Genomic DNA, 24,211 nt, shown 5'->3' on the forward strand with positions numbered 1-24,211 from the left:
AAGCATGATTTTGTAAATTAAATTTTGGTTAATGACATAGTGGAGGTAACAGCCTTCAGGAAACCCTAAGATGGAACTGTTGTTGATATCTGTATGTGTTCATTGTTGTATGAAGAGTATGCTGTTTCAAAAAGACGATGCATTAACATTTGTCACAAGCAAGATTTGTTATAATTATATTTTGGGTAATGACATAGTGGAGTTAAAGGCCTTCAGCAAATCCTAAGATGGAACTGTTGTTGATATTTGTATGTGATCACTGTGATATGGTGGTTAGAGATGTGGAGTCATGGAGGTAAGACCTATTCTTACCTCCATGTGTGGAGTTATGGAGTCAAAAGAAATGGGTTCACATCCAGCTGTATTCAGTTTTTTTTTTTCATGTTCACATTTGTAAAATATCCTGTGACTATCTCGTTGATGTAGGTAATAGAAGTACATTCTGAAATAGCTGGTATTATTTACATAGAAGACCTCTCTCTCTCTCAAGAGTGAGTTTATTTCAGTTTGATTAATAATGATGATTAAATTGATATATCGCTGTTTTTTTAGAATACGAAGTAATCTGCAGGTGTATGGTTAGCTGGGCCATTGCTAGGCGAACCTAAAAATTACACTCCCACTATGTTACCACCGCCGGTCTCTAGATACCCCACATCCCCTCCACCTCTACCAACGTCATAACAACACTTTTAATCATTAAACTTAAATGACCAGACGTTCTTATTTTCTGAGGATAGTCCTGAATTTTCATACTTCGTCCTCAATCCATTTAAACTTGATTCAGGACAACAAATGTTCCCAGTTTCTTATTTCTTGCCCTCAATATTTGAAATTTCACAAAAGAATTGAAATGGGAGGAATGTGCTGAACATTTTTTACTAGAGCTCAACTGAATGTACTTGTACAAGCAAAACAGGCTTCAGTTGCGGTCTGATTTGAAATTAAATTGTTCTGCTCTGTGCCACCTCTAAAAATTTTGGCCCCTTGGGCGGCCGCCTAGTGTTGCCTATTGGTAGAAAAGGGCCTGGTGATTAGGCAGGAACCTAGCAGTAAGGCTTAAAGTGCTGCGAGTGAAAATACCAGCAATTAATTTTTGCATGTCGTAAGCAGCGTTCGAATTCCAGACAATACATTAAATTCGGCGGTCGAGACAAATATCGCGTCACGTAGCGGGCGATTCTTGTCACGTGACCGATGTGCGATTTCAGCAGAACGCCAGTTATAGAGTACTCATTTTTTTGCTCATATGCACTACACAAGTACCATGTACTACGGGCACTTCGCGCAGAGGATGCTGTTTACGCAAACTATGTTTTTGTAATAAGGTTTTGTGAGTAGAACCTGCACATTATTTGCACACAACATTCTAAGCCCACTATTTTGATAAATGATTATTCAGGCAATACATAAGATATTCGCTATGCATCTCTTTAATTTCGTGCAATGTTATTAGATATTTGGTTTAAATACAAGTAATCAACAATAAATCATAATAAGGTATGTCAAAGGCAGAAGACGTTCAAACGTTTTGAATAAGGGCGTTCAAAAGCAAGCGAAACAACGATTAAGGATGAAGTATTCGATTTTATTTGCACAGGCAGATAGTTAAAGATTCATAAATGCGTTAATTTAATTCGAATAATTAATTTAACCAGTGAATCGATTTTCTTTAGTGGACAAGCCACGGAGTTAAATTTTATCACAGTCCAACATAACATGTTAGACTGTGATTTTATCTTACTTGTGGCATAATCGCTGGTGTAATCATATGTAGTCGGCAGCTTATATCTTTGCTCACGCTGTTGTTGACAGTTCGTGTAAACAAAACGCGCTTTTGTTTCGTTTGAAAGAAATTAATTCTCAAAAAATAAGACAGGCTAGACTTGTGTCGTATTCAACAAAATCGCCCTTTCTGCTCAGTACTAGGTGAGTGTCCTTCAAATCATATGCCCTTTTTTACTGACTATACCGGTTTTAGGGGCGTCCACATACGAGATGTGAACCATGTGCCAAAAGAGCTTCTAAACGAAATTTACGAAAGAAATTATATATGACTGCCGGGCGTTTTGTTTGGTAAAAACTCTTTATGTCAGATCGTAAGCTGCTGCCACTGCTCGTGTCCATGTAAATGTTTACTTCGATATTAGCGTTGCATTTGTGGTTTTAGACGGGCGTAAAATGAAGTAAATTTCTAACAGTGATTCCATAAACAACTTCTTCTCTTTTGGTATTTTTTCTGACCATGTCATGGAACCGTGCAAATATGTGAAGGTGAAATCGTACTGAAAACACGTCTTCATCAGATATTAGAAACAGTTGTCGTTCGTATTGTAGGCTAATTGGAATAGGGGCTGTATTAAAATCATTAAAATACAAGTAGTCTGTCTTCGGCTTGCGCTTACGTACATCACTTAATACATCAGAAGTAATTTATTTATTCTCTAATTCTACAGTGTTGTAGTGAAGATTTTCAGTGGTCTGAACATTCTCTTGCGACACCTGTACGTGACCGAACTAGTTTATAATTTTTCACTCTTCTTTTCGTTTAGAAAACCATAAAGGAGTTAATTGATTTATCTGCTTCTGGTTACAGGAAACGCACTAATTACCCTATTTTTATGTTTTTGTATTAATGCTGCAACTGGATCACATTTTTTTCTCAGGAGCTCCAGAAATAATCTTGGTACACTATCAGTTGAACAACAGTATTTCTTTTTTACAAGTGATTATTTTTTATGGCTCATTGTGCCTTTAGCCATTAAAACTGCACAGTATGAAGTGGTCATTTAATGTGAAAGTTGGCTGTGGCAACACCTATAGTTGATGTTCAATACATCATTTGTGTTTTTTCAAACAGTTATCAAAGTTTCATAGTCTGAGAACGAGAATGAAATCTCAAGAAATCTTTAGGTTCATTTTCAATGTGAACTAGAAACAAGATAAATTTTGGTCCAGAGTATTGGCATTTTGTTGATATTGTTTAGTTCTGCAAGATGTGAAACATTACTGGAAATATTAGTTACTGGGTCAATATTGTGCATTTTATCACACATTCAAGCTGTTTATTAGATATTCCATATATTTTTAGCTGTGAAGTTTAAAGGGCTGTCTTGTTTGCAGTATTTCTTCTGTGAAATACTTGAGAATGAATGACTGAATTTAACAGATTTTCTGGTTTTGCTCGATTCATTTAGTGGTCATTCCATCATACAGATATGGAAGAGGTATATAGGTCCGGATAAGCGGTTGATAGACGTAGTTGAAATAAATATCCTCTCTCTTTCAGATGGCAGGGTTTTGGGACCAAGGATAAATGAGAAGCTCTCAGAAAAAGCACTTTTTCGCTATGACTTGGAGAAGCTAAATGAAGTTATCTCTTTGCTCATATTTTCATTGCTTGACAGGATATGAGATTATATTTTGGGGAATTATTAAGGAATAAAGAGATGACTCACCAAAATCCAGAAGTGCTGTTTTGTCGACAGATATACAAACAAAAGGTACAGAGCTTCGCTTTGCTAGCTTTCAGAATGAAATTCCTTTCTCAAGCTCTAGGGAAACATGGACACACTCACGCATGCCTGTCTCCCGGCGCGTGCGCGCGCGTGTGTGTGTGTGTGTGTGTGTGTGTGTGTGTGTGTGTGTGTGTGTGTGTGTGTGTGTGTGTCACGCCTTTAGTTTGTGTATCTGCCAACGATGCAGTGCTTCTGCCTTTCGGTGAGTCGTCTCTTTATTCCTAAATAATTTTATTCTCAACCAGAACTCTCAATGCCTTATTGTATTTTGGGAAATCTCACCTCACACACAAAGAATCAAGCTACTGGGCAGGTGTGGTATTAGTTCACAAAGTTGATGTTGATCTCTGTTAAGGATTTATACTCTGAAATTACGGAAAATCTGTTCACTTTTTAGATTTGCGGTTGACAGCATGAATTTGCATAAAAGGACCAACAGCATCTGTTCAATAAATAGAATAAGGAGAAGTGATAGTGAATAGTCAAGTACAGTCTTAAGTACTGTTAAAAAGTTGGATAGTACTCGGAAATATACATGACAACAGTACTAAAGTCAAGGAAATAGAGTTATAGGGATGTACTTCTTCAAAATGTGTTGTAGCAGACAATACTTTTTGTGTTTGAATGGTAAAGGTTTACTTAATTGTGTGAAATGTAACTCACAAAGGTGAATTGAAAAATATATTTAAAAACCTGTCCATCTGAAGATGCTTCTGGGTAGTTCTACAGGCTCAGGTCATCCTCATTAGGATGTAATTTAGTTCTGCAAGTTTCCTACTATAGTGTGAATAGAACTGCTTGGGGGATAGTTAACACTTTGGAACTTAGTTCCTCCAATTGAAGCTGACGGAATTACATTCAGATCGTTTGCTGCTGCCAATGTGCCACAGCAAATCTTCAGGTTGCCTACAGTTTCCGAGTAGGTTGGTGCACGTGCTAAATCAATTATTTAATTTTTGCTAGCCATAGCGAACAAAACCACATTCTGACCCCTTCGGCAGTCTGCTCCTATGGCCTTAGTCTGAACCAAGGCACAGCTGCTAGATTATGTGGCTGTACTATAGCATAACATGACAAATAGTAAGTTATGAACACCTTCTTCTTGTCTTCACCATTAAGAAAATTGAAGAATAAAGTAAATTCTTGTTCCGTAACTGTTGTTATTGTTTTCATTTTTAGTTTAATTCCTTCCATATTTCAACTTTTTATATTATTGTTAACATTTAAATTTGAAAATGTGTGCATGTATTGTGGTGTATTCTGTATCTTGTGTCCATCTAAATAATAAATAAGAACAAATAAATGAAATCTGTGCACACAGTTTGTGGAGCAGCGGGAGTGTTTGATCACCTTACTGTCACTACACATGTTTTACTATCTGTCATTGACATCTGTATGAGGTGGTATCTGTAATTTCATGTTTTGAGACTTACCCCGTCTCTTCATTCATGCCTGCCAAACATACTCATCACCACAGTAGCAGTACAAATGTATGGCTGTAGTTTTGTGATACAGACAACTGTTTCATGAGAGTCAACCATTTGCGATACCTAAACTTGGTGATATTCTCCTCTTTGGTGTTGATGAGACACAGAAAAAGAAGGTATGTTAGAATTTAACTACTCATTGATGTTGAAATCACTCAAGATCTTTGTCTCCCTTTGCCCTCACAACAAATGAGTCCTTTCCATCTTGATGTGTGAGTGCTCTGGCTCTCCTTTCTATCCTTCCTGGACCTATTCCTCTTAGAACATAACTAATCATTCTGCAAAGTAGGATAGCTTTCTTTTTACTTTTTTAGACTGTGACTTTCAGCAGTACTTAGGACACAGTTGACGGACTTTTTTTATATTGAAAATACTTAATTGTTCTTAAGATCAGTAGTCGTCAATAAATGTCTATTTGTCATGTATAGTTGTGATAGCATTTGAGCTTTCCTTGCAGTTTTTCTGTTGTTGCAGTATTTCCATATGGCTTATTGTATTCATCTCACTATTAACAATGAAGTTTATTTTACTAACATAAGAGCACAGTGTCATACAGTCACATTAGGAAGAGTAAAGTGGACACTCAACTTTGACCTATTGAGTAATGTCGTTTTCAGTAGGAAACCAATGAAATTTTAGGTTGAGGAATTTTGTTATATATTTACCCCATGTCTTCAGAACATCAGAACTCTGGAATTATTGACAGATGATGCCAGAGTAAATCATTTTTGAGACTATGGGGTATATATGGAAGGGATGATTCAGTACTGCTACAAAGATACTTTTGCTGTCATATATAAAATTAGCAACCTGAGATTCAGTGTCCACAGCAGACTTATTTTAAACAAGGTAGAAACCTAGTGGTGGCAGATATTAAAGTGCAGAATGAACATTGTGCATGTAATATCATTGGTATCACTTTGATAGAAATTACATGAACTTGGTAATTATCTGATCAGTCTTTACAGTGTTTTGTAACAATCTGGGATGGAAAATGGCACCGTTCTTTCAACAAAAAAATGTGTAGATGGCATAACATTCTCTTTCACATACAAGGCAAGCCAAATCATTATTCTTGGGCCTTATAAACTGTATGAAGATGGTTCTAGTAGAATACTATCCATAAAAACAAATACTCAAACAAATGGGTTGTTGCTGGTTTTTCACATCTGCTTATGAGAGAGAAGGCTTGCATGTACGCAGTCTTAGGTAGTTAGTGAGTTACGTACATGTTGCATTGATCATTGGCATGATTTATATTTACATCATACGAACTGTGTCAGTTTGTGAGCTACGTATACATGGTTGCATGATGGCCATTTACATTGCAATAAATAAAACTGTGGCTGGTATTTAATGAAATTAAAATATTACTTTGTGTCACTATCCATGTTAACAAGTAAAATATAGGTTTAACAACAAAGTATGGCGGCGTGGTGAAAAGTAATGCCTACGAATTTTTTATGTTTTTTAAATAAAAATAATATGACTAATGTCAAAAATCTTTATTCTTCATTTCTGCATATTTGCAGCCCTCGGCCCCTTAGGGCTCCGAATTTCGTCGTGTAATATAGCGGTGTATAACGTAACAATGTTGGCATGTGAGAAGCAGCATGCTGTAATCGAATTTCGAATTCGAAGAGTTCTCCCACACATGGAGCACCCGCTCATTCAGCCTGACAATTCCAGGCCACACACGAGCGCTGCGACACCTGCAACAATCCGACGCCTTTGGTTCGCTATCATCGATCACCCTCCAAGCAGTTGCCAGTTGGCCCCATCCGATTTTCATGTGTTACCAAAACTTGTAGAACACATCCGAGGACTTCGCCTGATGGTGATGAAACGGTGGAAGCAGAGGTGAGATTGTGGCTCCGTCAACAATGTCAAACATTCTACAGTGACGGGATCAACAAAGTAGTCTGTGGATGGGAGAAATGTGTTCGTTACCAGGGTGACCACGCTGGGAAATAAATATTTAGACATGAAGAATGGGCGTGTAGCTGCTAATAAAGTTTGGTTTATTTAAAAAATTTTAAGAGGTTTCACTCAGAAAAAAAATCGGAAGCATTACTTTTCAGCATGTCCTCGTAAATGTATTTTTCTGCTTGTTACACAAGCTACATTTATTTGACTGAATATTCGTCCGTGGACTAGGAGTTGCCCAGAAGAAAATGGGTTCATGGGAAGAGGAACTCTGCGTTATGCAAGACACCTTTTTGCTGTTTTGTTTCACCCAGACATGTTTCAGCACATTTTATGCTATCTTCAGTGGGTTCTTTTTTTATTTTTTAACTTAGGCCTACATAATACTATTCGGCATTTATTTTGGTAGCTATTCTGCTACACAATGTACCACTTATCATGGTTTTTGATATTGTGGTGCTTTATTATATGTTTTTGGCGAAGTGAATAGGCAGATTTCGTGACCTAAGGTCGCTTGACACTGCACTTCCTCCGATTTTTCAAAATATAGGCAGAGTTTTCGCCGACTTTTTTTTTTTGCGACAGTATTATACACATATACATTACGCAATCTAATTTGTATACAACTGCAAGGAAGAAGAAGACAAAGCACATATCCAGGTGGCAACTAGAATGGGTCAGGAACATTGGAAGTTTCCTCCTAAGTAATGAGTTACAGTAAATTATACTGTAAGACAACGTCCGTCAATAGTAATTGAAATACAGTTGTAGCAGAATAATAGTTCATTTCGTAGATTACAGTGAGTTATTAGATGGAATGTTACCAGAGAACAAAGTCCAAGCGAATGTTCAGAATTTGCACAACGTTGGCTCAAAGATAGTGCTACAGTTGGAAACTGATTTATATTTAATACTAATGGTATAAAAATTGTACAGAGTTAACTATCGTTATTTTTGTAGTCTGGCATAGGAAATATGTAAAATAAATCTGCACAGAGCGAGCATCAGACTTGTTGAATAAATGACTGTGTTAAATTTTGCCATAACACACAACAAAGAAACTAATTGCAACCTTGTTTTCCAGATGAATTTTTACTTCGGGCTCTACTATTCCACATTCCCATGTATTGCAGCAAAAGATATGTAAGAGTTAGTTGCGATTAATTCAGTGATTTAAAATTTTTGGAGATTACACAACCATGGCGGCATTTAATGCGCTGACTCTTATGTTTCCCTGTCTTTGGGGACACGAATGTTTCAGTTTCCCATATCTCTCTGCGTATGAAAAAAATTACGTACTGTGAATTTTGGCGTGGAAATAGTCACTTACTACAATGTAAATTTAATTCTCATTGTACCTTCACACAGGTAGGGCACAGAGCATGCAGCTATCTCGATTCCTGACATTAATAACTTTATACGTAATTCGTGCTCTCATTTGACTCGGCGTGTCCCCATTTTTCAAAAACAGGAGAAATGTGTTTATGAAAAAGGGGGGGTTTCAGAAAGTAGCTGTGAAACTCATTTTTCGTCTTTAACTAATCCTTTAACAACAGGAGTAAGTTTTCGGCGATATTTAGCCGTTTTTTATTCGGTGTTCCGCACTATTCTGACTGCTACAAATAAGACGACACGACCTGTATTAGGGAATTCCGGCGGGCTGGTGTTCACAAGTGTTCGTACCACGGACGGATGTCCCAGCCTTCGCGAAACAGCAGTAGCGTACATTAAGCTCAATTAACCAGCGCTCTCGAGTTCATGTCCCCACTCCACGATGAATCGTACTTTGTTGTGCTGCTCCCGTGTTTCATACGACACATAAAGTAACGAAAATTAAAAATGCAACTTCCTGAACTGAAGGACAAATCAGAAAACAGGACTTATGAAGTAATGTCCTGTTGGAACAGCAAGTTCCCTTGCCGGTCTAGGAATGGTAGAACGATGGGTTCGATGACGGTTTGGATGTACCGTGCACTATTCAGTGTCCCCTCGACGATCGGAGGAAGAGATCACTGTCCTTAAAAAAATCAATGCCCAAGAAGATTTTCGCAGTTATTAAGAACAGTAGAGGGTCGACAAAATACTAGGTCACAGTTGTGATCTACACTCCTGGAAATTGAAATAAGAACACCGTGAATTCATTGTCCCAGGAAGGGGAAACTTTATTGACACATTCCTGGGGTCAGATACATCACATGATCACACTGACAGAACCACAGGCACATAGACACAGGCAACAGAGCATGCACAATGTCGGCACTAGTACAGTGTATATCCACCTTTCGCAGCAATGCAGGCTGCTATTCTCCCATGGAGACGATCGTAGAGATGCTGGATGTAGTCCTGTGGAACGGCTTGCCATGCCATTTCCACCTGGCGCCTCAGTTGGACCAGCGTTCGTGCTGGACGTGCAGACCGCGTGAGACGACGCTTCATCCAGTCCCAAACATGCTCAATGGGGGACAGATCCGGAGATCTTGCTGGCCAGGGTAGTTGACTTACACTTTCTAGAGCACGTTGGGTGGCACGGCATACATGCGGACGTGCATTGCACGGCGCCAAACACGCATACGACCATCATTGGCACCAAGGGAGAAGCGACTCTCATCGCTGAAGACGACACGTCTCTATTCGTCCCTCCATTCACGCCTGTCGCGACACCACTGGAGGCGGGCTGCACGATGTTGGGGCGTGAGGGGAAGACGCTGTCTGAAAACTTGTTCTGACAGTAGTTTGGTTTTTACACTGAAGCACCAAAGAAACTGACATACGCATGCTTATTCAAATACGGAGATATGTAAACAAGTAGAATGCGGCGCTGCGGTCGGCAACGACTATATAAGACTACAAGTGTCTGGCGCAGTTGTTAGATCGGTTACTGCTGCTACAATGGCAGGTTTTCAGGATTTAAGTGAGTATGAACTTGGTGTAGTTGGCACATGAGTGATGGAACACAGCAACTTCGAGGTAGCGATGAAGTGGGGATTTTCTCGTCCGCCCATTTCACGAGTGTACCTTGGATATCGGGAATCCAGCAAAACATCAAGTCTCCGCTTCACTGCGGCCGGAAAAAGATCCTGCAAGAACGACACCAAAGACAACTGAGGAGACCAACGTGACAGAAATGCAAACCTTCCGCAAATTGCTGCAGATTTCAATACTGGGCATCAATATGTGTCAGCGTGCGAACCATTCAACGAAACATAATCCATATGGGCTTTCGGAACCGAAGGCCCACTCGTGTGACTGCACAACACAAAAGTTTTACGCCTCGCCTGAGCCCGTCAACACCGATATTGGACTGATCGGACGAGTCTTGTTTCAAATTGTATCGAGCTGATGGACGTGTGCGGGTATGGAGACAACCTCATGAATCCATGGACCCTGTATATCAGCAGGGGACTGTTCAAGCTGGTGGAGGCTCTGTAATGGTGTGGGAAGTGTGCAGTTGGGGTGATATGGAACCCCTGATACACCTAGATACGACTCTGAGGGGCCGGCCGCGTAACCGAGCGGTTCTAGGCGCTTCAGTCCGGAACCGCGCGGTTGCTACGGTCGCAGGTTCGAATCCTGCCTCAGTCATGGATGTGTGTGGTGTCCTTAGGTTAGTTAGGTTTAAGTAGTTCTAAGTCTAGGGGACTGATGACCTCAGATGTTAAGTCCCATAGTGTTCAGAGCCATTTTGAACGACTCTGACAGGTGACAAGAACGTAAGCATACTGTCTGATTACCTGCATCCATTCATGTTCATTGTGCTTCCCAACGGACTTGGGCAGTTCCAGCAGGACAATGCGTCACACCACAGGTCCAGAATTACTACAAAGTGTCTCCAGGGACACTCTTCTGAGTTTAAACACTTCCTCTGGCCACCAAAGTCCCCAATCATGAAGATTATTGAGCATATCTGGGATGCCTTGCAACGTGCTGTTGAGAAGAGGTCTCCACTCCCTCGCCTTCTTATAGATTTATGGACAGCCCTGCGGGATTCATGGTGCCAGTTCCCTCCAGCACTACAGACGTTAGTCGAGTCCATGCCACATCGTGTTGAGGCACTTGTGTGTGCTCACGGAAGCCCTACACAATGTTAGGCAGGTGTACTAGTTTCTTTGGCTCTTCAATGTAAAACGCGTTGCGCTGATAGGAGAACACTTAGAAAGACTACGGGGGATGTATACACTACATCAAGTGCGGTTACTATGGTGTAGAACGCAACATGAGTGCGTGCTGAGTGTATTGGCCACAACATGACGCGTGGCGGATATGCCCCTGTTACATTGCATTTCGAACAGCAAGAAACCTTGCATTTTTTTGTGGGAGTTCAGTTTTCTGTCATTTCAATTTGACATTAAGTTAATATCCTTTACAAACTCGCAGCTGTAACGGACAAGTCTTTTAAAGGTCAAAGTTACCGTAATTTAGTAAAGTCGCGCAATTCTGAGACACGTAGCTCAGAAACTGTTCAAAGTAAATTCTCAAATAAAATTAAAAAGAAAGCTCATATCGTATAGTTTGAGGTGGTATTAATGCGATATTTTTAGAATTTAAATTTAATGTTAATTTTCTTTACTTCTTATATTTTTGCAGAAAATCACTATTTTAAATCGAATAAAAATTATGCCATGTTCCTTAGCAGTTGAGTTAAAAAAATATTAGTAAACTTTTCATTGTATGTACAGTGGAGAGCTGTAGAAAACATAAAAATGTAAGTAGTAACAGCGGCAACACCCCATGAATCGTGACAAGTCCGTTCTCGATCGCCTGCTGTGTATGTTTCATTGCAGTCCATCCCAACCTAAGTACAGCGTGAATTTAAATATTTTTATTTAATTATTTTTCAAGGAGAAGAGCTCCACAAAACGTAAAACAGAAACCAATGTACAATAAAAAGAGGTTCAAACTTATGTAGGCCTAAGTTTAATCTTTATGAAAATCTTGTTTATGCTTAATGGTGAATAAAAGTGTTTTAAAAATTGTGATAATTATTGTCCTGTTATTATTATATACATCCATCAACAACAGACATTCAACTCCAAAATGACTCATAGTTCACCGAAATCCTATATGTTTGTTGAGCGACGGGGTAGACAAAATGCCGCGTTGGGAAAAGAACGCAAACTGTACCGAATTTTATCTCGAAAACTCATAAACATGTCAGAGATAACTTTATGAAAGTTCTTTTTTTGCAGTAGCCTGCACGTGTAAAAATTATTAATTATAAAAAAAACGAGGTCAATTTTCTCATTTTTGGCCCGATTTGAAATGGAATAGTTCGTATAAGGATGTTCCAATGCGCTTCACAAGTTCCTAGAAAAATTTCATTAGAAAGGTCTACGTACACGGAACGAACGCTGATAAGAGAGAGTCGACAGTGATAGTAAGGACGCATTTGGGAACGGGGTCCCCACGCAGCGAACTGCGAAGAAGGGGGACGTTGCCGGGTTATGTGGAGGACGATAAGGAACAATTCGAAGACAAACAAACAAGCCTGAGGCATATCTGAAGGTAGGAGCTCCTGTAGAACGAGATAGAGGCTCCAACATTCCTGAAGGGATGAATAGTGTAGCACGTGAGTATGAAAATAATTTACAGAAATACGTATTGTTTTAGCATATTGTTTAGTGTCACTAGGGTGAGTATAATAAAACTTCCATCATTTTGGTTTTTTTTCCTTTTCGAAGAAATAAGCTTAAAAAGTAGTTCAATTTTACTGACAGACTAATGACCACTCACTTCTGTTTTGACGTTTTTCGCAGATTTTGTTCGTCAGCTTCAGGACCTGGACAAGAATTTAGAAATTAGCGGAAACTGAAAAACGACATACACAACATAAATGGGTAGAAACTTCCTTCGAGAGAAGTGTGAGCTATTGTGAAACTGATTTTCAAACTTGCAAGTGTAGGTGTGCGTACTTACTGCACCTAACGTAGGCTAACACGAAAGTCAAGATCTCGTGCAATGTATAAATTAACACACTGATATTTTGAGATAAATTGTTATTCAGTAGAATTAACAGTATATTTGTATGCAAAATATTCATATAAAATGTTCAAATCACAATTATTTTCAATGAGTTACAAGTATCGTTACAGATTATTATCAAGTGTTGCTTCAGCTGAAAGAGAACACAATATCGAGCAAATAAGTAAAACGAAATTTAAAATACCTCATTCAAAACTTTAGTGTTCAAGATAAATATAAAAATATGTATTCAGGATAGAAGACATTCCTTTAGGATTATTTATATCCTGAGGAAAACCAACCACACCAGAAGTGTCCCACCTTGCATTCAGGATGAATGTGACAAAGGAGTTAGTTAGCCTTAGGCTTCAGAAAGAACGTAATAATTCCAATAGCAAAGAAAGCAGGTCTCAATGTTATTGAATCTATTTAATAAGTTATTGTTGCAACGTACTGAAACGAATTATCTATGGAATGATGGAACGACTGTTAGCAGCCGACCTCAGGCAGACCAGTTTGGGGTTGCGGAGAAATGTAGGCAGTATACAGAAGCGGATAGCAGTATTCGAATCTACGGCTATGAGGAGTGTACATGTTGAATTAATCGACACAGAAGGCAGAATTATTTGTTATTTCGTGTTCCTCTTGATGCGTTACCATGTGTTTCAAACACATTCACAGTATACGAATTATAAGAATATGCGTGTATTATTCAACATGTGTTTTCCCATAATAACGTTACGTTACCGTATGACCCAAGTACTCAAATGCGTTCTATCATACAGCAGCAAACACGCTAAACGTTGGAAATGTTGGCGTTTGTATTTTCAGACTTGCTCATTCGTGCATGCTGTCACACAGTACTCGAGTAAGTTCATACACAAGTGGCCACGCTCCACATGCGACGGAAAGGAAAAGAGACGACCGCAGAGGAGAGAACAGTCATCTTACGTATGTATGAGCAAAATAAGACATATAAAGAAAATTGAAAAGCTGAACACAGAAATCCGACTGGTTTTGTATCATCCAACGCTATAAGGCGAGGACTGAATCAGCCTAGGAAGAGGCTCCGCTAAAACTTACTTTTAGAGATAAAAGACAAGTGCTGAAAATGGTGAAGCAAAATCCCAGAATAACATCAACAGAAGTTAGAGTACATCTGGAAGAACGTATTGGGAAGGTGGTTCATGAAAGAAGAGTTCATAGGGTTCTTACTGGGTACATCTGCAGAACACCAAGAAGAAAACCGTATGTAAGCAGAATAAACAAGAACAAGTGTTTGGTAGACTGGGGTGACAAAAGTCGTGAGGTAGTGATACGCACATATACACATGGCGCTAGTATCGCGTACGCAAGGCATCAGTGCAGTACGTTCGCGGAGCTGTCGTTTGTACGCAGATGACTGACGTGAAGAGGCTGGCTGTTTATGCCAGCAACTTTCAGCATCACGTAAAAAATACTTTGTCTCTTGTGCCTCTTTGAACATTGTACACAGAACACATTTTATCGACCACGCCCACACCTAGTTTATGGCGATTATAATAGGTAATCAGTTCCAGTTTCTTTTGTCCCCGGTTTCTTTTGTCAGTCGCTCCATCCATATGCATGCTGGAAATTACAATGACGTTTTTCTTGTTGTTTTTATTTTGGGCTACGTACGACTCCATAGTGCCCTCTTTGCGGAATGCAAACCTACTAGAAAACGGTTCTCTCCTTTTTATCTCTTTCAATTCATTGGGAATTTGCCATTTGTTCTTTCTGAGTGTTCCCACGTAGGACAGGTTGTATTTCGTGGCCAAGTCGTGAAGACGAGTGGTGTCGCTAAACCAGTTGTTAGCAGTGATATATCGGCTAGACTTAGCTAGAGGAGTAACCAGACGTTCAACCACGTCTAGAGGTTTGTTGCTAACCTGGAAAGGACCGTCGGGTTGCCTTCCTGCATAAATTTCCATGTTCCATGTATAGTATACACCTGAGTCTACTGCAGCTAGTATCTTCAACCCGTATTTTTGCGGGCTTGGACGGTATATACTGGATGTAAATTATACATGCCCCTGAAGGCCTCTAACTTTTCAACTATTTTAACATTTTCTCCTACACAATAACATTGTTGGCAGTTCAGTACAATCTTATGAAAAATGCCCGAATAGGGGCAAGACGATCTAGAGCTTTTCGCTGTTCTCTTGTTTTTCTGTTGTAAAACCTCAGAACCCGAAGTAAGAAACGGAACCGCGCGAGAGTCGGAAAATATCATTCCCGAATCCGTCGTTAGCCCATAAATCCTCGAGGTTTAGTTTCCCAGCTTTGTAGAGTACAGCAATATATAAAAGTCCAGTAAATGCTTTCAACTCTGTTTGATCAGTGGGTTTGACGTCTCTTTCCCTGAATAATGATCTTTCATGGAATCGATATATTGGTTTGTGGAATGTACAGTGATGTCCCACATGTTGCCATCAAATAAACATGCCCACGTGTCTTTTTGTGTGTATATCCCGAACTCTACCGAACAGGCCCGGGATTTTCCTCAGTGGGTTATGATTCCCCCCTTTCGACGAACGATAAGGATTTTTTTTCTTTCAGGAAATGGAGTCGATGACTTTCTTACCCTTCTTTTTATGGCAAACATAGAATTCAGCGTCCTGTTTGCCCTCAGATGAAACATTCGTGGCGCTTTACTCCGTTTCGGAGCTGTCCTGACGTTCGTCGATTATTTCCTCCGCATCCGTGTCACAGTCTTCTTATGGTACATCGCACACTGTGTGGCGTAGCCTTGGTACCAGGCCTGAAGGACCTGGTGCGGAACCCGAGAAACTCGAAATGTCACTAGGACTCATGTCACATCCCTCCAATAGAACCTCGGGTATGTTTTCGATGTCAAAAGGATTATTGAGATCATATTTTGGTCCAATGTCCATATTGACCTGTAACAAGTCGACGATAGTATATCATCATCCAGAAACGTTCTCAGATAGCCGTAAAGACAGTACATATATCACGTGTAACATATATAATCGCGTTGTATCTGTGAGATACCGTTCTTATTTGGCTACGGCATTTTATCGGCGAGTAAATGACTAAAAATGAGACACATCAGTATGTAAACGACTTACATCAAGCACCAAAATCGGAAAGCAGACACAATGCAGTTACGTGATAATATAGTCGCGTGTTATCTCTGCGATACAAAACGGCCTCACACCCATCAAACTGAAGCGAACAAAGTCACCGCACGGCTGGCACTCGCCCCGCAACTGGGTAGAGGAATAGGAGAGGGAGCAAGCTTGGCCCGCACACGCGCGGGCCTCCTAGTACGAGAATACGTAGCTTTGTATCTGAGAGATCACACGCGACCACTGGGGTGTTCATAAATGCTGCAGGAAGTACCTACATAAATTTAAGGAGATATAGGCGAAGAATTTATTAGCACCTAATGCTGTGGGCATGGACAAACACATATTCAGCTTTTCGCCCACTATCCAATATGATACTTAAATCGTTGTACACTACGTTTAGGATTTTTAAGTGTGTGTGTGTGTGTGTGTGTTTGTGTGTTTGGGCAGTTGTTCGGGCGGGCCCGCGCGCGTGTACTCAGATGAGGGCCTTATATTACAATGTAATGAGTGTATTATATTGTTTCCGACCTCCCCGCTTTATTTACTGCCGCGAGAATCAGCAATTTCATTCAGGCATAAAGAAGAATCAGTCTTGTCGCTACTGCGACCCTTTGCTGCAAACTGCAAGAAGCTTCTCACCAACAGGACGGGGATGCAAACAGACTTGTTAATGGAGACTAGAACTTCCTAAACTACCACCCGTCTCTCTCTCTCTCTCTCTCTCTCTCTCTCTCTCTCTCTCTCTCTTTCACACACACACACACACACACACACACACGTGCGTGCGTGCGCGTGCGCTCCTCGATGTGTTGTTTCACAGACTCTGCTTCGCTTTCAGGTCATGCAAAAATACTTGTTATTTTATTATTGAGATATAGGCGTGTTAAAATGCATACGAGTGAATGCATCAAATAATACAATTTAAGCATCGACATCAAATCCCTGCAAAGCCTGAACTACAATAATAACGGCTCTATGAACACGCCAGTGGAGGACATATTCATCTGCTCTTGAAGCTAACTTTTTTGCAAAGAAACTGACGCGATGCTAAATCTGCATTTTACGTACCCCAAGATTCTAACGCCTTCGAGTAATATTAGTATCGTCAATAACTGTTTTATTCTATATATTTGGCTCTTCCAACGCAAAGCACGTATGTATGACTTGCAAACGAATCGTCCAAATGCCAAACGGTGAGAACGACAGACGTATTAACACTGCCGTCCGGCGACATCTTAGTGGTGTCATGTGCAAAGTATCGCTCAGCGGCCGGCGACAGCACTAGCATCTTCTGCATTCTGTTGGTGTTTTGTTAAGGTAACAATAAGCTACACACGTCAACAAGTTTTTTGTTTTAATAAGTACTTGGGCCCTTTCATCATGGCAAACGAAAGTGACGATACGATTATTTACGATGAATAGGCGGACGTCTTGTCTGACGTTCCGGACGGCTTGGCTGATTGGGAAGAAGACATGGGATATAAAAAAAAATGAAAGTGAAGCAGAATCGTAGAAAGATAGCGAAATATGTCCAAGAAGAACGCGGCGAACGCTACGGTTGGCAACTGATTCGGATGACTCAGACGAAGAAGACAGTGCACAGTGGTCAGATTTTGATTTACCGAAGACCAATAATAAATTTGAAGGATCCCCGGGTCCAAAATATTTCCCAAAGATACACAGAGCGTCGAGGATATCATAGAATTATATATTGGGAACGATCTGTCTGAATATATTAGCAACGAAACCAACAAGTACTACAGTCAAAATTGCAACAGAAGGAAACTGGATTTTAAAAAATGCCAAATTTGTCGACGTTACGGTGCCCGAACTTAGAAAATGGTTTGGGCTTGCCATCCTTATGGGAACTGTGAAAAAAGCAAGGATTGATGATTATTGGTCAACGAATCCGTTCATAGACACACCGACATTTCGCAAAACGATTTCCCGCAATCGATTCAGATAAATATTATCATTTTTACAATTTTCCGACAACAACAATAAATCAGTTAGTGCCGACCGGCTTTTCAAAGTGCAATTCGTAATTGATTATTTTTCCAAAAAATTTAAAGAATCTTTTAATCTAAGTCAGAATATCTCAGTTGATGAAGGAATGATACCGTGCCGTGGACGGTTAAATTTTAAAGTTTACAATCCGTCGAAAATTACAAAATATGGCATACTCATTCGGATGCTGTGATATTCGAGTACAGGATACATTTCCTCATTCAAGATGTATTCCGGCACTGGACAGCCTTCAGCAAAAACAGTGCTGGAACTAATGACACCTTCTTATGGAAAGTGGCATCACCTCTAAATGGATAATTATTATAACAGTGTAGAACTTGCAGAGAAGTTACTTGAAAAGAAAATGCGAGTGTGTGGAACGATATGGCAAAATAGAGGATTTCCGGAAAAATTAAAGCGTGCAAACGTCAATTTGTTTGAAGCTTGTCATCAACGGAAAGGTGAAGTACTCGCACAGGTATGGAGAGCTTCGAAAACTAAAACGATACGAATGACCTCTACAATACATAATGCCACTTTGGCTGACGCTCAAAGAAAATGTAGAAAAACCAATTACACAATAAAAAAAACCTGAAAGTGTATTAGACCACAAGAAACACATGAAAGGAGTGGGTCGGGCAATGGTCAAAACAGTTTTGAATGCACCTCTTTAATTGCGCATTATTTAATGCATTCCGTACAAGTAGTCAGCATTTCAATACAGAACACAAGAGTCTCCCATTTCACGATTTTTTATTGACAGTGTCTGTTTCGTTGATAAAAGGCCATGTACCCGCTTCTGAACAAAACTTCGAGGTTGCCACTACATCGCGTACGTCTCATCATTATCCGGTTGACAGACTTTCCGCTCGCATAAAGCAACGCCAACTAATCTTATTTCCGAAACGAATAAACGAAAACGAAGAAACTACCATGTATGTTCCAAAAAGAAAAAAAAAAAACAACAACAAACTTAATGTGGAAGTCCTGTGGAGTTGCCTTACATCTTGGAGACTCTTTTGTTGCATATCATGTGAAATAGAAATACTAAGTACCAAAGCTAACGCAAATAAACAAACACATGAAACAAACAAATTTTGCATTTATTTACGTATATATATCTTCGAAATTTCATGAAAGTAGGGGAACAGGATTGAAAATTTACGAGAAGTAACGATGAGATTAGTAAAACTTAACAATTTATAATCTCCCGATAATGTCAAGAACGGCCTGCGACAAGCCGAGTAATCCGAATTAGCGCTGCCGGCGCCAAGCGAATAGATTTGTACGAGACGGGCGGACGCCAAAGCGTAAGTTATTCGAAGATTACTTCCGCAGCTACGTGATTACTCTGCTAGTCACAATAAAGTGCCTGGCATAGGGTTCAATGATCCACTCTCAAGCTGTCTGTCTACCGTTCCACTGGCGAACGACGCGCGGGATAAACGAGCACTTTCATTTTTCTGTGCGAGTCCTGATTTGTGTTATTTTATCGTGATGATCATTTTTCCCTATATAGGTGAATGCCAACAGAATGTTTTCGCAATCGGAGGAGAAAACTGGTGATTGAAATTTCATGAGAAGATCCCGTCGCAACGAAAAACGCCTTTGTTTTAATGATTGCCACTCCAATTCACGTATCATGTCTGTGGCACTATCTCCCCTATTTCGCGATGATACAAAACGTCTGGTCGTTTACATTATGTACTGTTATGAGTCTTATTCAACACATGCTATACGGTTGTATTATAAATTTCCTTGTTACTTCTATTCGTCCTCCTCATATTTATAATTTTCTGTTGTGCATTCTGAGTCGCAATATCGAAGCTACGACGAAGGAACAGAATATGATTATCATTTATCGTCAGACTGTCGACAAGAACGTTAGAGGCAGAAAACAAAATTGGACTGAGCAACGAAGGGAAAATAAATCAGTCGTGTCGTTTTCAAAATCAATGTCCTGCCTTGCGCTTAGTAAAACAACGCAACACCTAAATCCGCATGAACGCACGAGGACTGGAACCCAACTACCAGAGAATGCGAATGCACTTACGAGGCCATACACACGGCGGTACAATAGGTGCAACCACATCTGAGGGGCGGCCATGGAGGGGCTATGCTAACATACAGGGTGTTGCAACTGAACTTTTGCTATTTGTGAGAGCCTACATGACGAACGAGTGATAGTAGGATAATGAAACTTTGTGGAAACATTTGTATGCTCACTTCGGCATGGCCATATGGCCAGTGGATGTATATGTATTGCCGTCCCGAATGATAAGCGTTACAGTATACTGAGTTTTATTGTCACTGAGTAGTGTTTCGTTTTTCGCCGTTTAAGCGCTCCATTTATTTTCGTTAATTCATAATAGTTATCAGTTACACATATCAGTATACATTTTGTTTGTTTATTCTTTTGTCAAGAACAATGCACAGTTCAGTAACTGGTGAATCATTAGATATTGGAAGTATATCTTTTGCCTCCACAATATTTTCAGGTCGTAAGAAGGGATAGACGACTCATCGTGAGGGTAGTGAATAAGGAAGTAAGGAATATTATAAAATCCTGTGATCTAGAAGCAAGACAGGAAAGTAAAACAAGGTTATATACTTGCTGCCTGTTATGTTGGAGTATCTCTACAATCTGTTACAAAAAGTCGAAAGGCGTAATTTCCACAGGTATGACCCCTTTGTACTCCTGGTAAAAAGCGTCCGAGATAAGAAGTACATAAGTTTCAATATCATTATTTGGATATGGATGTAATAAGAGACATTATATTACGTACATGTGGACATCAAATTTCCACTGCAAGCTAGAAACAGTCGAGAAGCCCTCATGAATAAGAATGTTTTAATCGGATCGTCGCGACGAGAAAAAGCATTTCAGTAGTCGCATACACACTACCAGCATTAATAAACTAATTATACAACAGGCTACACTACTTTCATGACAACGTTTTTCGAACTATGTGAACTCTTCCTCTCACAAAGCACACTTGGCTAGGTTCCGCATTCCTGTCGCGCGCATTATTCTCAGCTGCTGGCGATACACTGACCACTGTGTTGTACCACGTACCAATTGTTTATTTCTATCAATAACAACTATTTTATCCGTGAATCACGCATTGACAGTTTGGCAAGGCGTAGATGAGTAAACAGCATCAGGCATATGCGTGTCATTCCGCCTGAAGGGACGTTCACCATGACTTTGATACTGCTCAGATGAAGAAAAGGAATAAAATCCTTTGGTAAGTTTCCATTCCAGTCGCCCAGTGTTAAAAATACGATGTGTAATGGGATTCAACCAAAATTCCAACAGAACTGGTGATTTATGTTTGTGTGAATTGTTAACCGTTTTTCATTCGAAGAAGCATCACCATTTACGAGTAACGGCCTCATTTCTCTTGTTGACAGGTTTGATAGTACTTATTTTGTCAAAACACAATTTGCACGAACTCTTTTTTGCAGCAGCTATTGTAACAGAATTCTGAAACAGGGTGTCTCATTAAACAAGTAACTGGCGACCAGAGAGCTCAATAGCTAACGAAAAACCTCATTGTGTCGGTTTGTGGTAACATAAGAGAAGAAATTTCATGTTTCTTTTTATACTAAGAAACTCATGTCTCACTAGCTGTCGATAACTCAAAGAATTACAGTCACTGGAATGAAAAAAAATAGAAAGTACTTATGATATATCGTCGTAGATAGAAAATTCGGTATGTTTACGAACTGGCAAAGTACTTTCCTCCTTGTCTACCATCACTCGCCAAAATCTAGTTTCGATGTCTCGAGCGGTTTAGGAGTTATGAGGGATGTAAGAATATTTCATTCGCGTGGGTGTGAGATGGAGAGTGAATGCGCTACATAGAATCCATTTTCTTGAGGCCGGGGACAGATAGAGACCTCCTCCCAAGTCTAAACAAAAGTTCAATATGTTAGCTAAATTTCATACGCAGCAACATAAAGTGTAATACGCACCAAACGCAAAATCATAGCGACCCCTAATTTTCGTTGCAAACCTTTTGAGTCTTGCGTAGTGTCTTACTAAAATGTGTACATCACAGTAAGCATGGCCATTAGCGAGACGATGGGCACTTCGCCACAAAGCTGACACACAACGCTACAAGTAAGGCGAAAATCAAATATTTTCAGTAAATAGTTTCTGTAAAATCGTTTGAGAAAGATTCGGTTCTGTCAGCGCAGAGCGTCGCCAGTCGGCGCGTGCGAAGTATGGTGTACGTGTCGCAATATACGCTGGACCAGCGCGACTTGTGCGGACGTGCGCGCCGCGCTGCAGTGCGTGTCACGTCCCACGTGCTATACGCGTCTCAATTTGCGCTTAGCCTTAGCAACGAAAATTCTGCATTGCGAAGTCTGAACATCATTCCTATAAATTTGAGTGTCCATACGGTAAATAGCTCTCCATCTACACTAGCGCAGGTGGCGCAAAAGATTAATCATAACCACCCTGTGCGTTTCCTGAAGTGGGGCAGCAGCCTTTTCAATAGTTTCGGGAGCTGTAGTACGGATGATATGTCTGGGCTTATAACATTAGCCTACATGGTCATGCTACGATGGTAACGGGAACAGCTGAAAGCAAGGGGAAACTATATTTTCCGACAACACGCTGCTCTATGTATGGTTTAACGGTGGTGGCATCCTCTTGAGTAAAACAGTCCCCCATATTAATCTCCGGCCGTCGGCTACTCAGGAATATGTTGTCATCACGAAAAGGGGTGTAATACAATTTATATCAACAAAAGGTAAACAAGTGTAACGGAATTCAGTTAAATTGGATGTGGCGATTATGACAGAATTAGCTAGGAAATGAGACACTAAAAATAGTAATCTAATTCCTTCGACAGCACCTGATTTAATTCGATTATACACCATCACCTTTGTTTTAATTTTATTCATCTCATCTTCCTACCTCTTTTCAGCATAATATCCATTCTGTAAGTCTTTTTCTGCGACTCTGACACAATGTCGCCGTCAAATCTCAAAGTTTATTTCTTCTCCTTGATCTGTAGCTTCTTTTCCCAACTTCTCCTCAAACTCATTTACTGCTTGATCAAAGTACAAACAGAATAACATGGAGGACAGGCTACAATTGTGTCTCACTCCTCTCTTAATTACTTGCTCGCTTTCGTGTTCTCATTGCTGCAGTCTGGTTTCTATACAAGTTACAAATGACCTGACAGTCCCTGTATTTTATCGCTCACAACCAGAATGAATGTTCTCTCTGCAGTGGTGTGTGCACTGGTTTGAAACTTTCTGCAGATTAAAAGTATGTGCTGCACCGGGGCTAGAACCTGGACCTTTCCTTTTCACGGCAATGTCAAATGCTTTTTTTTTCTTTTTCTTCTTCTAAAACTATAAATGCTATAAATGTGGGTCTGCCTTTCTTCAACACATTTTCTAAAATAAATCGTAACGTATACAGAGGTGACAGAAGTATTCAAATATCAACTGTGTGCTACAAAAAGAGAACATTTAACTACTAAAACATACACAATAAAATAAATAAATCTTTTCTACCTTTTTAACACACCTTTATTTCATTTTTACTGTCACATGTATTTTCTTACATTAAAAATAAATATATTTCCGTAATGAAAACTGAAAATTGTTTTCCCCAAAAGTAAGACATAAATATCCAAATAAACAAAACACACCACTCTAGTACTAGGTTATTATGCCTTTCCCATGAGTAATTGCTGCCAAACGCGTTGGTATGGAATTTACGTGCTTGCTGGTTGCGTCCGAACCAACCTTATTGCAGTCCTCCAGGCTAATGTATTTCAATTCTGTTTTAATTGTGATGTGGTGCGTCCTCATCCTATCTTCCAATTCTTGGAATATGTTCTCGATCGGGTTCAAGTAAGGCGATCGAAGTGGTTTTTTGAGTATATGTAATTTTCTTCAAAACAGTCGCGAACAATTGTTATTCAGTCAAATGCCATATTGCCATACATAAAAATTCCATCGTTTTTGGGGAACTTGAAGCCATGAACAGCTGCAAATGGTCTCCAATTAGCCTAACATAACCAGTGGCCACTGGTCGGCTCAGTTGGACCGGAGGATCCACTCCAGTCCATGTAAACAGTCCACACCACACATTTCACAGTGACTTGTTGACAACTTCGGTCCGTGGCTTCCTTGGTTCTGCGCCACACTGGAACCCTACCATCAGTTCTTACGA

At 39.9% G+C, this 24,211-nt stretch overlaps 1 protein-coding gene across 1 annotated transcript in view; it reads left to right on the plus strand.

Annotated features, from left to right (window-relative positions):
* Positions 1–289: 289 nt before the first annotated feature.
* Positions 290–24,211, plus strand: part of LOC126095428 (uncharacterized) — a 1,192,014-nt gene continuing 1,168,092 nt past the window's right edge. Inside the window, exons 1-2 of the mRNA XM_049910223.1 lie at positions 290–295; positions 1,778–1,929. Of these exons, the coding sequence (XP_049766180.1) occupies positions 290–295; positions 1,778–1,929 (158 nt within the window). The remainder of the gene's footprint in view (positions 296–1,777; positions 1,930–24,211) is intronic.

Source organism: Schistocerca cancellata, chromosome 8 (assembly GCF_023864275.1).
Source record: "Schistocerca cancellata isolate TAMUIC-IGC-003103 chromosome 8, iqSchCanc2.1, whole genome shotgun sequence".
Classification (NCBI taxonomy): domain Eukaryota; kingdom Metazoa; phylum Arthropoda; class Insecta; order Orthoptera; family Acrididae; genus Schistocerca; species Schistocerca cancellata.